A 16,087-nucleotide genomic window follows, 5' to 3' on the forward strand; every position below is an offset into this window, starting at 1 on the left:
TATCAAGTTAAAAGCATCTGTTCAGTTAGGTGTGAGCAATGGAGAGAGAGAAGGGGAAAAAAAGAACCTCATAAAACTTGAAGAACATTGTCAAGGTCACTGGCATATAATTTTTAAAGTCGTTTGGGCTAGGTGCCGTTGTGCTAAAAATTTGATCAGTAGGCAAAGTTGAAGAAGACACCGTGTTGCTAGGCTGTGTGGAGCTTTTTACTGAGGCATGATAAATAATTGAAAGCGCCTTTAGCAAATTCCTGTGTTAATGGGAAAATACTTTGTCATGCAGTTTTTCAATTAGTATTCACTAATTCAAATTGGTTTGTCATTTAGTGCACTGCACATTAGATTTGGGATGCAATTTCTTCTCTTCATTTCTTTCTGTGGATTTTCCAGTCGATAGTAAAACTATCGACGGTGGTGTCAGTAGTGTTTCGACGAGGGGTTCTGGGCATTCTTCTGCCTGATGGCACCTGAAGGGTTGAATTGATGACATCAGTGACTTGGGAACCTGATTTGGGGGTAGAGAGGAAGGCGATGGGACTGTAGCTGCTCAAATGAGAATGTGGGGTAGGGAAAGGAATCCATTTTACACTGAAATAAAGAACATGGTGATTCCTTTATGTGCCTGTCCCATCCCCTCAGACTCAAAGGAACCCCACACGTATCAGTTTTAAAAGGCATTCTACTTGTCAGATTTAACATCCTTGTTTGAAAATTTTTATAGATGGGCTGGTGGTCCAACGTGTGCTTCCTGAACTGTCAGTCATTGAGCATTGCTTAAGCACTGAAGGAGAACTTATCATTGAATTAGTCCAGGAGCTGCAGTTAATAGAAATACCAAAGAGATCCTCATTTATTTATTTATTTGTTTATTTTTAATTTGGGGGGGGGGAGCTAGCTAGCCAAAAAATGAAGTTTCTTGTTCTCCGTAAGGGACGTCCACATTCATTCATTCACTCTAAGGAGAATCATCACAGCTGCATTACCATTCTCAGAAAACTTTACGTTTGCTTGGTTTATTGCATGCTTTGCCTGACAGACTGTACGTTCTATGAGGAAAGGAACTTGATGTCTCTGCCTCATCCCCAGACCTCACTGGTGCATTGTAGAAATTCCTATCTATTTGCATGGAAAAACAAAATCAAGGAAGGGGCCTCGGCAAGATGCTGGAATGAGGAGATGTACATCAGCGATAATGTTGAGGCCAGTGAGGAAAAGGGCGCATAAGAGAACCTGCAGGTAAGCCCTAGGTCTATCACACGTGAGCCTGCTCCCACCAAAGGCACTCCTTTCCAGGTAGGAGAGGCATGCTTCTGCTCTGTGACCTGGTCCCCCTGGCTCCTATCTACAAGGTGTCCACTCTGAGCTGGAGGTGAAGCCCCGGACTTGGGGAACAGTGAAGGTTGAGTGAGTGGACTTGGATGAGTCCTCCCTAATCCCTGGGTCGGAATTAGAATCTGTGCACAGCCTGGACCACTCTTTGCTGAATTATTAGAAGCTGCACTAATGGAAGCAATTAATCCCCTGTTGAGACTGTGTACTCCAGCCTAACTTTTCTCTCACGATGGGATTTCTATGAAAATGTGCAGGTCACTGATGAAAGGGAAATGCAGGGATGTTCCTAACAGGAACGGGGCTGGGACCAGAGTGCAAATGGAGGTCCATGTACTGCGGTGGCTGAAAGCTACAAATCAAGCTGACACACTGTGAAAGAAAACATTATTCTATCATTCCGCCTTGTCGGGCATACCTTCATGATCCTCTCAACCCTCTGAGTAGTATGAACATTCATGTACGTCCTCATGCCTCTTGACCATCCAGAGTATGATTGTATAGCAATTTTTATTTTAAAAATATGTAAGGCAACATTAAAAGAAAAAGGCAAATGTATGTTTTTTCTGTTTCCATAAATTGATTATCCAACAAACATGATTTTAAGTTAATAAAACTGGAACTGGAACTAATTTCATTTTAAAAAAAACAACAACACTCAGCATGAAAAAAACTCACTACTCAAAGAGTTAACTGAACATATGATCCACAAGCTCATGATATTAGAATCATCTTAGAGCTCATTAGAAATGCAGACCTTGCCTGACAAGGTGGTGGCACAGTGGATAGAGCGTTGGACTGGGTCACGTAGGACTCAAACCCGAGGTTGCTGGCTTGAGTGCAGGCTCATCTGGTCTGAACAAGGCTCACCAGCTTGAGCCCAAGGTCACTGGCTTGAGCAAGGGGTCACTTGGTCTGCTGTAGCCCCCCGGTCAAGGAACATATGAGAAAGCAATCAATGAATAACTAAAGTGCCGCAACGAAGAATTGATGCTTCTCATCTCTCTCCCTTCCTGCCTGTCTGTCCCTATCTGTCCCTCTCTCTGTCTCTCTCTGTCTCTGTTACAAAAAAAGAGAAAGAAATGCAGACCTTCAGGCCCATTCTCAGATTTATTGAGTCAGAATCTGCATTTTAACAAGACTTCCAGGTACTCCATTAGCACATTAGCCTTTGTGAAGCATGATGGAGAGTGACCTAGAAGGCCAAGTTCTCATGGTGACTCCCCAAATGTCCCAGAGTACAGAACATGGCGAGATGACAAGAACTGTCTCTCAGCCTGCAACCCCTGTCCTGACCCCCTTCCCTTCCCATTTCTGGCTCCTTCCAGCATCTCAAAGCATCGTGTGCTCACACACGTGGGCACCCCCATTCTGCACATTCAAATCCTTTTGAAACAGCGGCTTTGTGGATTCCACTCGGGCCCAGGAGTCTAACACTGACTGACAGGACAGCCATTGGGAGGCTGAAGCCAGGCCTCAAGCTTAGGACCATTAAAGTTGGGAATTTCCAGGACTTCACAGGGTGGAGAAGGGGGCATGGCCTCTTGGTGGGCTCATTTCTTTGATCCTTTAGACTTGTTCCACCGTGGAGAAGGGCATAGCCAAAGAAGAACCAGTTGAAGTATAGGGTGCAGGTGCGATTCCCTCTCGCTGTGGTCTAAGGGTAACCCTGGGTAAACGTATCTCTTTCTCTGGGTGCGAGATTATTGTGACAACGGCATTCAAGCTAGAGCATCTTCAGCAAAATCAGGTAATGACTAGGTGGAAACTTGCCCTAGGAAACCCATCCATATACTACTGAAAACAACGAGAGCAGTTGAAAGGCGTACAAGATCCTACAGCACATTAGGGATTGACAACCCTAAATGAGGTCTAATTTCCCCGCCGTGTGGCATGGTTTGCAGGAAAGATGTGTTGTGAAAGATGGAGCCCAGACACAGTGAATCTGAGAAGTGTGTGTGTGTGTGTGAGCATATGTGCAAATTTTCAGTTGCCTTGTATTTGATGTCACCATAATATACACTGCTCACACAAATTAGGGGATCAGGGAATGTGCAGATACGCCAGTACTTTCAGCCTTTTGCATAGTACATTTTCACCAATGAAATCCAAGTTGGTTTTGCATCTCATTTGCATAATTGAACAACTTTCTTTGACTCTTTGCTTTTCTGATGTTCTTGTTTAATAATAAAAAAAATCAAATTCTTCTTTTTTGTATTGCTTCATATTTATTTGGAAATATCCCCTAATGTTTGTGAGCAGCATACTTGATTTGCATTTCCCTAGTAAGTCAAAAACTGGTTCCCTGAAAGATATTTTGTACCCTCTTTTAAAATCTGACTCTCCATCAAATGGAATTCCTTTCTCTAAAAAAAAAACCCAAAAAACAAAAATGTAATGAAATGTGATTAGTGCAAATGTCTGTGAAATTTATTGTACTATTAAAATCCTATTGGGTCTTTGTTTATGAAATGTATTTTTCTGTATTTGAGGTTTAAGGAGGCTTGATAATGAGGCTATGAAGATTCATGGCCTCTTTTCTATGGCTTAATTTAGGCTTTAGATCAAATATGTAAAATAACATTATATCTTTCCACCACCTCTGTGGGGCATACATTTTATTATTATTTCCCTGCCAGAGTATTTTTTCTTCTCTCTCTCTCTTTTTATTATAAATACCATACTACTAATAGTAGGGGCATCTTTAATAGCAAGCCATCATCTAGAGCAGAAAGAAAGAGATTGTGGCTGGTGGTTCCCTTCTTGGTCTAGCCTAGGGTTAGGGACACATACTGACTCACATCCAGGGTCAGCTGCTACCGTGCACTCACTCCACTTGAGCAAATGCATATTTCTTTGTGGACTATGTGCGTCTACCTACCCATGGGTCATTACTCAGTTCCTGTAGGGGGCAAATGACTGGCTCAGCAGAGCTCTCCACGGGGTGTAGAAATTGAGATGGTCAGGGGTCTTGGTTCACTTTGGGAGGAGAGAGGATGGCTGGCGGAGCCTCCCTGTGACTTGAGGACACACCCAGTGATTTTCGTTTTTCCCTTTGTTTCATCGTAGAACAGTGAAGGCTTTTCTACAAGCAGTTCTTAGGTTCTGTGCTTAGTTTTCCCTTGATCTTCTTTGCACTGGAGACATCACATTGCTCTGAGGATAAAGACCAATATCCTAAATATGGTCTACAAGCCCCTGTCTGGTAGACCATCAGCCATCTCTCTCACTTAGCCCATGCTCTCTACCCTGTGCACCTGCCCAGATGTCCTTTTCTAGATCCCTGGACTCACCAAGCCCCCTCTGCCACAGGACCTTTGCACCTGCTGGTCTCTCTGCTACAAAATCTCCAAGTCTTATCTTTGCCTAGTTAATACCTACTGTGAAGAGTCAGATCACCCTTATTTAGCTCCTCTGATTTGGTCAAATCCCTTCATTATATACTTTCCAGGCATTTATTTTTAATAACATGGCTTTGTGTAATGTCTGCCTCATCCACTGGGCTGAAATACCTTGAGGGCAGAGACCACATCAACTTGAGCTTCTCCTGAGTCTTTCCAGCACTTGCTACAGAGCCATGCATTGAGTCGGTCCTCAATGTCCCTTGTCGGAAGGATCAGAGAGCAGCGTAACTTTCCTCTTCCTTGCATTTCCCTAAGGACGGACCTGCGTGGCTTCATATTTGGCAAACTGCCATCAAATTACTTTTATAGGTTGGTGACTCATTTAAAGGCATTCATTTGAGGATAATGGAGAGGAATAGACAGGTCTTTGTTCAACTTCTACAAGAGGGAGCCAGCAGATACTTTAGAATGACATAGTTGGATGGTCTTAGATTCCTGAGGACCTCAGGAAACATGGTAAATGGCTTAGAGGACTGAACTGGCTAAGAAGTTTTATTAACTTTGTACCCTGTTTCTATCCTGGGTGGTACTGGAAAATGTCCCCCAACCTCTCCTCTACCTCCCAGGCAGGATTGTTTTAATTCTCTCAAGCAGTGTTGGTTCAGTCCTCAGAAAGCAGCCCTGTCCCCTCCCTTGGAATCAGTGTCACAGTCAGGATGCTTTCCCTGCTGCGTGATGTCAGTTTCTTCTGCTATAATTAAATAAGCCTGTTTCCTTTGTTCTTTCCTCAGGGAGACTTCTTTTTGATAAAATTCTTTAAACAGATGAATCATGTTTCCATAATGCCTTACAGTGTGCGAAGTGCTTTAAGTGCGTCATCTCGAATCTTTGGGCAATGCGGGGAGCTGAGTATTAATTCCTTTCCTGTCACAAAATGGCACAGAGAAATGATAGGACATATTCAAGATCACATGGCATGTACATGACACTGATGGACAGATGGGCCGCCAACCCAGGTGTGAGTGTTTCTAAACCCCAAGTGGTTTTTACAATTTTAGGAGCTACCAAAATCTGCATGTGGAAGTGTGGTATTCTTCTCAGATCTTCCTTTGGCTTATCACCATCTTGACGTATTAATGTATGTTTCTCATATACTTTCTGAACACCTGTGCTTATTTTCACTGCTTTTTCCAGAGCTCTAAGTTTTACATGTAGAATATTGGTTATATAGCCCTGAAATACAACATCTTAAAAAACAACAACATTAAAATAATTAGGTTTCAATGACTCCTTATCCTTAGTCATGCCTTATGATATTGTGCTTTGTTTTTTAGCAATAGAATTTGTGAGCCTAACAGTGACTTTTATAATTTTGCACAGGAAAAATAAAAAAGGTCCCTATGGGTGGGAACCCATGATCTAATAGAAGAGAACCAACAGGTGTCAGACTTCACAGATTAAATATCTAGTCTGAGCTGTTCATCCATACCACTCTCTCATGGAAACATGTTTACTTAAAATTACCAGACAAGAGAATGTTAGACACTTAGCTACCCTAAGCCATGCCTTCTCAGGATAAAAGCATAGAGGAAATCAGAAAAGGTCAGAGTTTCCTGGAGATGCCTCATCCAAGGAAATAACCAGGTCACCAGCATTTTGTAGTACTTGGACCGTATGGGGGACTTACACTGTGGATACCAACCTGCCTCCATGTTGCCATCTGTACTCAGAGGGCTGCCCTCAGTTTCCTCCAAACCCCTGCCTTCCTCTCTCTGGTTCTGTTCATTCCTTTGGGTTTCTTCCACCCAAGAACCTACTTTAAAAATAATTGGGAGAAGGAAGTACAGACTACTTTTCTTTCTTTGAGTTGGGTAAAATTATGTCATGTTGGGACTCTTTTACAAATCATTAATACATCTACCAGGTAAAATAATCACAAGAATGATCCTAGAACAGGAACCAAACTAGGTAGTTCTTTTGAATTGAATAATCTATAGCAGAGATTATATCACAGTTTATTTTGTGGATGTATGTGAGTGTGTGTGTGTGTGTGTGTGTGTGTGTGTGAGGGGGGTGGTTTCTCTTTCAGCCAAATGGTTTTCAATAGCAATTACTGAAGTGTCAGTGACCTCCTGGTTCAATTGAATTAAAACTTACATGAAGTTTTACTGGTATCAGTCTTTGCTGTCATACAGGTAATTGAGAATGTGATCTATGCTACAACAATGCCACCTATAGTTAGTCGACTTGGCTAAAAGCAAGGTAAAATTTTATATACACTGCCACAGAAAGCAGTTGAAAATGAAAGTCCATTAATTCACAGTGTTTATGCAGTCCCTACTCTTCAAAGCTCTAGGAGGAAGTAGACGGAGAAGAGTGAGAGTATAAGGTACTCAAGTACTGACTCCTTCAGGGAAGACGAGACTATACCTAAAAAAGAAATTCTCAATAATCCTCTATTTATTTTCTTTCCAGTATTCTTTTATGAAAATATTTTTTTACTTTTAGTGAGGTAGAATGTATCAGTCTTTTCTTACAGTTAGCGCTTTTTCTGTGGTCAGCTATAATTAACTTTTTCTTAACAGGAGGTCATAAAGATACTCTATTATGTTGTCTTCTTCAGGTTGTAGAGGCTTGCTTCTCAGCTTTTAATCCATCTGGGGTTTGCTGTTTTGAATATTATAGGGAAAGGTTTCTTTTTTTGGTTTTGTATTTTTTTTCTCTGGATCATCAATTATCTTAGCACCATTTTCCAAACGGTTCATCCTTTCCTCACCTATCTGCAATTACTTTTGTTAGATACCAAATTACCATCTGGTGTGGTCCTGCTCCTAAGTTCTTTATTTGCTTCTATTGGTCAACTTGCCTATCTTTGTGTAAATATCATATTGCCTTAGAGTAGCTTTGTGTTATCCCTTGATGTCTGCAGAGAAAGTTAGCAGAAGGATGGGCAAATAAATTTGGAATGGTCATAAAATGGAAGACAATAGAGCTGTGAAATCAATGAATCACAGCTATGAATACAGAAGCATTAACACTTAATGAGAAAACAAAAAACAACCAGAAATAACTATAGACAGAATGACACCATCTTAAAAGATCACAGAGAAATAAACCTAAACAATATATTATCTGGGGACACGATCTTGTGGTAAAACTTCTAAGAAAAACAAAGGACTGATATGCATTCAATTCAACATAGTGTTTACTTCTGGTGAGGGATAGAGATGTGTGTGATTAAAGAAAGGTCTACAGATAGATGTGACAATTTTGGCAATTCTCATGACTTCAGCTAGATATAGACTGTTATAGATATATAATTCTCACTTTGTTCTAAAAAGTCTATTTGGTCCATGTATTTGCTTAGCTTCATTTAAAAATTTTTTTTTCTTTGGGAGCACACTTTTAAGTTAGTTTTTTTTTTAAATAGATATATTTACAGCCGTTTAAAGGAAATATAGTAGAAGACTGAACATTCAGGTGTTTAAGTTTGCAAGCAGCTTGGCTATGCAGTCTTCTCAATGCTTTAGAGAATTAAAATATTGTTGTAGGATCTGGGAAGACGGGAGTGGCCAGCACGTTTGGGGAATGAATGGGCATGCAGCCGGAGACATGGGGTTCTTGTCTCATGGAGGTGTGTTTTGGTAGGGGAGATAAATTAATGAAAGAAAGAGTGGGGGAGGAAGGAAGGGAGAGAAAGAAGGAAAGGAGCAAAGTGAACAAAATAATTACGTTTAGAAAAAACTATATCTTAATGCTAAGTATTGTGGAGGAAGCAAACTGCATGCAGGGAGAATGTCAGAAACATGGTGTCTATTTTGTGTAGGACATTCCAGTAGGCACTAGAGGAGGGGAGGAAGCAGGCAGAGAAATGGGTATCTGGGACAAAACAGATGCCCCAGAGGGCACAGCAGGAGCAGTCCTGGGCACGTGAGGGCGGAGGAGCCTGCAGTCACAGTGATGGGCGGTACTGTCAGGAAAAAAGCCGGTGCAGAACCTTGGTAGGGAGTTGTGCCATGGATGCAACGTCCTTAGTGGGGGTGGTCAAGGTTGTGGCTCTTACGAAGTCAGCTGACATCCTTTCGGACTTTTCTGAGCAGAAGAATAAAAAGATCTGGCATGTTTTTAAAAGACCGCTCTTTGAAAATGGGCAAAACACTTGGAGACACTTCGAATGCTGGGTAAGTGATCATCAAGCACGTGGATATCTGTTCACAACCGTCACTTATCGGAGAAAAAAGGTGAATTAAAACCAAATGAGATACCGCTTCATACCCGCTAGAGTGGCTAAAATGAAAACAAACCACAAACCCCCGCTGACAACAATGAGCTGTTTGTATGTAAAGCATTCTGGACTCTGGCCATTGTTGGTAAGTGTCTGAGTGAGAATGGTTTCTTTGGAAAACAGACAGTTTCTATGAAATGAAAAATTCCTACCCTATGACCCAGCAATTCCACACTTGAAAATTAACCAAGATCCATGAACCCATAGGTCCAGAAAAAGGCTTAGAGTGTCTCATTCATAGCAGCTAACAACTGGAAAAAAAAATTCCAAATGCTCATCAACAAATTATGAATACATTATTGTAGTTTATTTATAAAATGGAATACTGCACATCAATAAGACTGTGTAGACTACTTGTGAACTCAGCAGTATGTATGGATAAACCTCATCAATGTGATGCTGTGCAAAAGGAAACCAGAGACAAAGAAAATGCTTAATGCACATTCGTTCTTGTGAACTTCTGAAACAGGCAAACCTCCACTTTGGTGACAGAAGTTAGAACACTACTAGCTGCCTCTCTCTGGGATGAAAATTGACTGGAAAGGAATATAAAGGAAATACTGGGGAGGGGTAGTGTTAATGTTCTATAACTTGACAGAGATGCTTTGAAGGATGTATATATTCGTCAAAACTCATCAATTCGTACTCTTAAAATCTGTACATTTTATTGTAACAATAATTAGTAACTTAATACTTTAATTAATAGAAGAAAATATCACTCTCTTATTTCTGTAGAGAATAAATTGAAGAGGGCAAGAGCGGACCCAGATTGACCCATGGGACGCGGTCCAGGAGGGAGATTATGGCAGTGTGCATTCAGTTGGCAAGGATGAGGTGAAAAGAACTTGTCAGGCTCTGAGTGTATTTTGAAGGAAGAAGCAAACATATTGCATGAGTGGTTTTAGAGAGAGAGAAAGAGAGAGGGAGAGGGAGAGAGAGAGTCATAGATGCCACTAAACTTTTTAGTCTGAGCACCCAGAAGATGGAAAGTATTGAGGAACACTAGATTTAGTGAAAGGGCAGGGATCAACAGGTGTTATTTGTGAAATCTTAACTTTGAGATGCATAGCAGACATTCAGATGAATTGTGCCAAGTAGAAAGAGGAAAAAATGACTCTGAAGTTCAGAAGAGACATGTCACCTACAGTTATAAATATGGCTTTCTCATCACAGTAATGAGATGTTTTTCCTAATCTGTCTTCATAATCTTGATCTCTTTATCAGTTTTGGGACTGAAAGTATAATTTTAAGATTACTGAAGAAAGTATAATGTTAAGATGATGTGTTTTGTGTTTTATTTTGTTGGATTTTTTGTGTGTGTTTGTTTTTAGTTGGTACAACGTTTGATGTCGTTTATTCCTTGTTTGCAAACCTTTAACAGATAAACAGTTGGTACCTGAGTGATGCAGGAATCGTTCATGCCAACCTGTTAGCCTTCCAAATTTTAAGTTTTCTTCTTCAAGACCTGGCCATTCCTGGGGTCCGTGGCTGCCATGTTGAAGATGGGACAGGCCAGCTCCTAGGCACACAATGGTTTTATTCCCAGTGCAGTGCCACAGGGCAATCTTTTGAGAAGGCATTTTAAGAGATTCAAATTTAAGTTAAAACAAGCTCCATGTGCCACTGCCAATGCAAATAGTACCAATGAGGTGACAATGAGATGAACAGCTAAATTCACACATTCTCAGGTGGGATTACTATAGATATGTCACAACTTTCTCGTCTGCCTGTCAGCTAGCAAGCCCTTAATTGAGGAAACACAGCACTTGGATTGGCATGAGGCATACTCATTTATAGATTATATGCCCTTGATATTCTGAAGCATGCATTATCTCTGTATCTTAGAACCTGATCACGTAACTAGAGTAGTATTCAACTGGTGGAGTGCTCGAGCGATGATCATTGGCTCATTTTGTGTACAGTCATCTTATCTAAGTGTTTTAATTGTCATTAGGAGCTTTTGAGTGCATCATACTGAAAATGGCATAAAATATTCTGTTCTTTTCTCCTTAGAAGTGGCCAAGATTCATCATGCTAAATTAAACAGCAAGAGGTAGGAATGTTGATGGTATTTCCAAAGCACAGAATGAAGCAAACTGTAATTGTTTGCCTTTTAATTTATTAATTTATTATTGATTTGAGAGAGAGAAGAAGGGAGAATGGAGAAAGAGTTTGATTTGCTGTTCCACTTGTCCATGATCTCATTGTTTGATTCTTGTATGTGCCCTGACCTGGAATCGAACCTGCAACCTTGGCATAGCTGGACAATAACTAATGGAACTACCCAGCCAGGGCCTGAGCTTGGTATTAATGGCTCCAATGCAGGGCAGGGATTCCTTCTGAAGTGTCTTCACAGAAGTTTTCTGCCAACGGCTACCTGCAATGTGTGATTGCTCCTTCAATGGAGATTGCTTTGTAAGACATGGTGTCGCACTGTTGTTGTTGACCCACTTCTAATCCATGCAGCCTCACAAAAAAAAACATAGTGATCAAACTCCTATTAAGAAGTCTGTTATCTCATAATTTTAGGAAAATATCTAGAGATGAAATATTATAATGCAGCTTTTGTTTAAAAATTTATGTTTAAAAAGAGAGGAAGGGGGAAAGATATAGATAGATAGATAGATAGATAGATAGATAGATAGATAGATAGATAGATAGACAGACTGACTTGTTGTTCCACTTATCTATGCATTCATTGGTTGATTCTTATATGTGCCCTGACGGGGGATCGAACCTGCAACTTCAGCGTGGGAGGACAATGCTCTAACCAACTGAGCTACCCAGCCAGGACCTGATGCAGCTTTATTTATAAACTAAAGAACCAAGATGATAAGTGATCAATGTTTAGAGATAATATCTTTACCTTTGAACGATTAAAAAATAAGGCTGAAGATGGAGTCTACAGAGAATCCAAAGTAATGGTGAAATGTAATAGCCTCTTCAATGTTTTTCTTATTAGTTTTATAATTTTTATTGTCCTCTGAATTGATAAATCATTATTGGCGATTATTGATAAATCATGTATTGTTGCTTTTAGTATTTACAACTTTATCTGTACAATAAAGCATGGATTTATCCCTTTCTCTAAGCAATTTAAAGTAAGACATGAAAGAATATTTGAGCTGCATTTTATTATTATTTCAAAATAACTTTGGCATTCTTTCAACTTTGCAAGCAGAGCCTGGACTCCTAGAGCCCTTTGATTTATGATGACATCATGTCCTCTCAGAGACGACATTATTATGTCACCAAACCTGAAGTGCTGAGGTCAAAAGTCCACGTGAAGCAATTACGTTCTGTGAGGACTGTGCTTCAATTCAAAGGAAAGCAAGCAGGGCGAGGGTGAGGATGAAGGAGTCAGGGCAGAGGTGGGGGCAGGGGAAAAAAAGAGCAGAGGGAAGAAAGCACATCTTGAAATATGGTCATTGGCATGAGCAAAAACTTTACCCTCAGCATTTTCATACTATGCTTTGGGAAATGAGAAAAAAATTAATGAAGGGGAAAAAAGCCAGCCAGCCTTTAAAACTTTGCTTCTATTGCCTCGCTAAGAAAGACTTTGGAAAACAGAGGGGTTACATAAATGAGAGCAGGTGCGATCACGCAGAGGTAACTATTCAGCATATGTAAGTGCAGTTGGAAAATCATTGACTTGCAGAGAATACTCGAAATTGGTCCCTAATGGCCTTAGGTTTTGTCATATGGTCTTGATTATAAGGCTAAAATTGCATTGCTATGCCTTTAGTGTGAATGAGATGGATGGATAATTATTACGTGCGCTGAATACCTTTCTGCAAGGAGGGACCAGGGCTCCCCTGGTCACTGTAGTGACCATTTCTCCCAGCTGTCAGTAAAAGGTGGAGTGGCCAGTTCATCAACACGTGTATGTGGCAGAGAGGGAGGTACCTCTCTGTGGTTGGGGTGCACACGCACATCTACATGAACATGTGCAGATGGTGGACGAACCAAAGCAGCCCAGTGTGGGAGACTGCAAGGCGATGTTTGGAGGAGCTGCAGCACTAGTGGAAATGAGGAGCACAGAAACGAAGGGTGAGCCCTGTAGGGAATCAGGGACTCTGTTGGAGCCCACATGCTGGGAGCTTGGCACCAAAGCAGTGCCAGGAAAGATTCTGGGGCTCGGTTTGAAAGGTTGTGGGAAGGTTACAATGATTGACATGAGCTGTACAAGGAAACAGGACAGTCTGTGGAAGAACCATGATTTTAGATACACTAAAAGAAAATAACCTTCCCTTTGTTCAAATGTTTGCTGTCTCATTCAGCTCTCAGGGTCCTCTCAGATGGATGTAATGACAATCACTAAAATTCCAGCTGCTGTTGCTGCTGGGAAGGGATTTCCTGGATGTTAAATACCTGTCACCACCACGCCTTCTGGTGAGGACATCAGGAGGATGCTGTGGGGAGTAAGGACAAACCCAGTGCTTTGTCCTGAGTGGGGGAGATTCAGGGCTATTTTGAGAACCCCACCTGTCACTACATAATTCATGCACCATGAGAATATTTATTATAGATTCTTGGCTTTGGAAGGCTGTGGCTTTCCCTTTCCATGCAACAGTTTTTAAAATGTGGACAGTTAACTGTGAGGACCCCTCTCCCTTCCACAGTGAGCCTTGAACTTGGGAGCCAACACTGAGGGGAGAAAAAAATCCCAGTTGTCTGAAGGGTTCCGAGAGAGTCTAATGCGAGAGCAGAAGTAGGTTTGAGAGATCAAGGTTCTCTAATCCAAAACTAGCATATATGCACGTTTTCTGATTGTGATCTATATAATTTGCCACTCAGAGCCCAGTGTGTGTGTGTTGGAGAGCTTACATGAGTTGGTTGACCAGATAATTAGCCAATCAGCCCAACTGTTGTGATAATATTTTGATTTTTTGTTATTTGATGCAAGGAGAATATTGTAAGGTAAGGAGTAGCCAAAACATTAAAGATGGATGTTTCTAATATATAAAGTATAGAACTGATGTGTGTGTATGTGCGTGTGTGCATGTGTGTGTTTGTTCCTATGCAAGAATATTTAATGGAAAGTACCAGAAACCCCGTAATAATCATTTCAGCATACTTAATATAAGCTTTTATTTCAGGTGTAAATATACTCATACATGGCTCTTTTCTCCCCATTATTATGCTAAACCGCATGGTAATTAAATCTGGGATTCTAGGGCAATAAGCCCTGAGAGTTACACTCTTTGGGTACTGTTTTGAGCTTTCATTTTTAGTGAAGAAATGCTAAATTGGTAGCATTTTTATGATTCCTGATTTAGCTCTTTTAATAAGAAACAGAAGCTACAAACAGCCCCACTGAGCAGTTGAAATCTTATCACAAGCTGGTAAGATCAATAAGCTAAAAAAAGTATGAAAAGTTTTTTTTTTGAGTGACAGCTTAAAAATGGAAAATTTAAATATATATATATATATATATATATATATATATATATATATATATATATATATATATATATATGACTCCCTGCCTTCTGCTCCATTGTGGGAAGTGGGGAGCCCGTTTTGGCATGGTGCTCCTCAGCAGTCAAGGAAGTAATTTATTCATGTCACTGGGTGTATGTTTATGTTGCGTGCTGCAAACTCTGCTTGCAGCACTATGTCTGGATTAATGCATTAATACGTGGCAGTGTGACCTAAGCTTAACATTACCAGTATTGTTCAACGTGTAGTTTATTGGGCTATAAATAGTCACATCGATACTGGCACTCGCTGCATCATCTAAGTGCCGGAATGACTGCGTTGTGATATTGCATGGTGGCTGCTGGGGTGTCTGCCCTCCTTTGGTCTGCAGGCGTGTGCAGAGACCTCCTGGGGTGTTCCCCATGTTTGCTAGAGGGACAGAGTTAGTGGAAATCACGTCTGGGTTTCACCTATCTTTATTCCATGGGATCACTAATTTTGTGTCATAAAGGAGAATAAATAATCATTGTCTGTGGTAATGGAAGGGTCACGAGCAAATCAGGAACTGAGGTTTGGATTAGCCTTCCATACCCAGGCTAGGTCTTGACCTTGAGACAAAGCTGGTCGGTAGTTATTCATTCATGTCATGAGTTTTAATTAAGGGTTGGCTGCTGTCTTAGTCCATTTGGGGCTACTGTGACAAAATACCATAAACTGGGGGGCTCATGAATAGCACATATTTATTTCTCACAGTTCTGGAGGCTGAAGAGTCAAAGGTCAAGATGCTGGCAGGTTTATTATCTAGAGAGGTTTGCTTCCTAGATATTGTAAGCTCTCATGGTAGAAGGGGTGAGGGACTTCCCCTCGCTCCTCTGTCATAAGGGCACTATTGCCTTCATGAAGCGCCCACCCTCATGATCTAAATGTCTACTAAAGGCCCCACCTTCAAAGGCCATTACATTGAGAGTTAGAATTTAACATATGTACTTCGAGAGGGACACAAACATTTAATCCGTGGTAAGTACTATATGGTGACCACTGTAGCCACCAACAAGTACATGTTCTATGTTTAATTTCTTCTGTTGACAAGAAAAACAGTAGATATCAAGTCTGTCTGAAACTCACCAGACACACTTTCCTTTATTAAAGGCTATAAGCAATGAAAAAGTTGCCTTCAGGAGGCAAAACAAGTCATATGGACATCATGAACATGCTACTTTTGGTGTTTTTGTAAGACTAATGCTATATGTTAAATGAAGCTTTGAGTTTATTAGGATTGGAAGAGAACAGTCCTATCTAGTAATTTGTTTCTTTCATCCTTCGTTATACTTTTGTGGAGCACCAGCTACCTGCTAAGAATGGTGTGGCTCTCTGGAGAATTAACTATACATGTAGCACACCCCTTGTCCTAAAGGCACAGTCAACTGTTAGCACATTGTGCTGAGGTCATCCAAAGAAGTTATGAAAAAGTTATTTTTTTCCCCAAACTAATAAAGAACGGTCAGATGCATCAAATGATAATGATCAAACACACTTTTGTTTATAATTTCTTGTAGGTTTTGTTAGAGAACACGGTAGAGGCAAGCTCACTGAAATGCTCGGGGTACTCGTGGACTTCTCCTACCCATTCACCTCAAATACCTTATTTCTTAGAGCTGATTGGGTGGTAACAAGAAAGATACCAGTTTGGGTATCCGTGAATGATAGA

At 40.7% G+C, this 16,087-nt stretch overlaps 1 protein-coding gene across 12 annotated transcripts in view; it reads left to right on the top strand.

The window, feature by feature from the left end:
- The window catches only part of ESRRG (estrogen related receptor gamma), a 563,558-nt gene that overhangs the window by 151,481 nt on the left and 395,990 nt on the right, over positions 1 to 16,087 (top strand). Inside the window, exon 4 of one of the 12 annotated variants that reach the window (XM_066238116.1) lies at positions 1,037 to 1,236. The exons of the other annotated variants lie outside the window; for them this stretch is intronic. Coding sequence (XP_066094213.1) covers positions 1,169 to 1,236 — 68 coding nt within the window. The 5' untranslated portion in view covers positions 1,037 to 1,168. The remainder of the gene's footprint in view (positions 1 to 1,036; positions 1,237 to 16,087) is intronic. 12 annotated transcript variants of the gene reach the window in all.

Source organism: Saccopteryx bilineata, chromosome 1, assembly GCF_036850765.1.
Source record: "Saccopteryx bilineata isolate mSacBil1 chromosome 1, mSacBil1_pri_phased_curated, whole genome shotgun sequence".
Lineage (NCBI taxonomy): Eukaryota > Metazoa > Chordata > Mammalia > Chiroptera > Emballonuridae > Saccopteryx > Saccopteryx bilineata.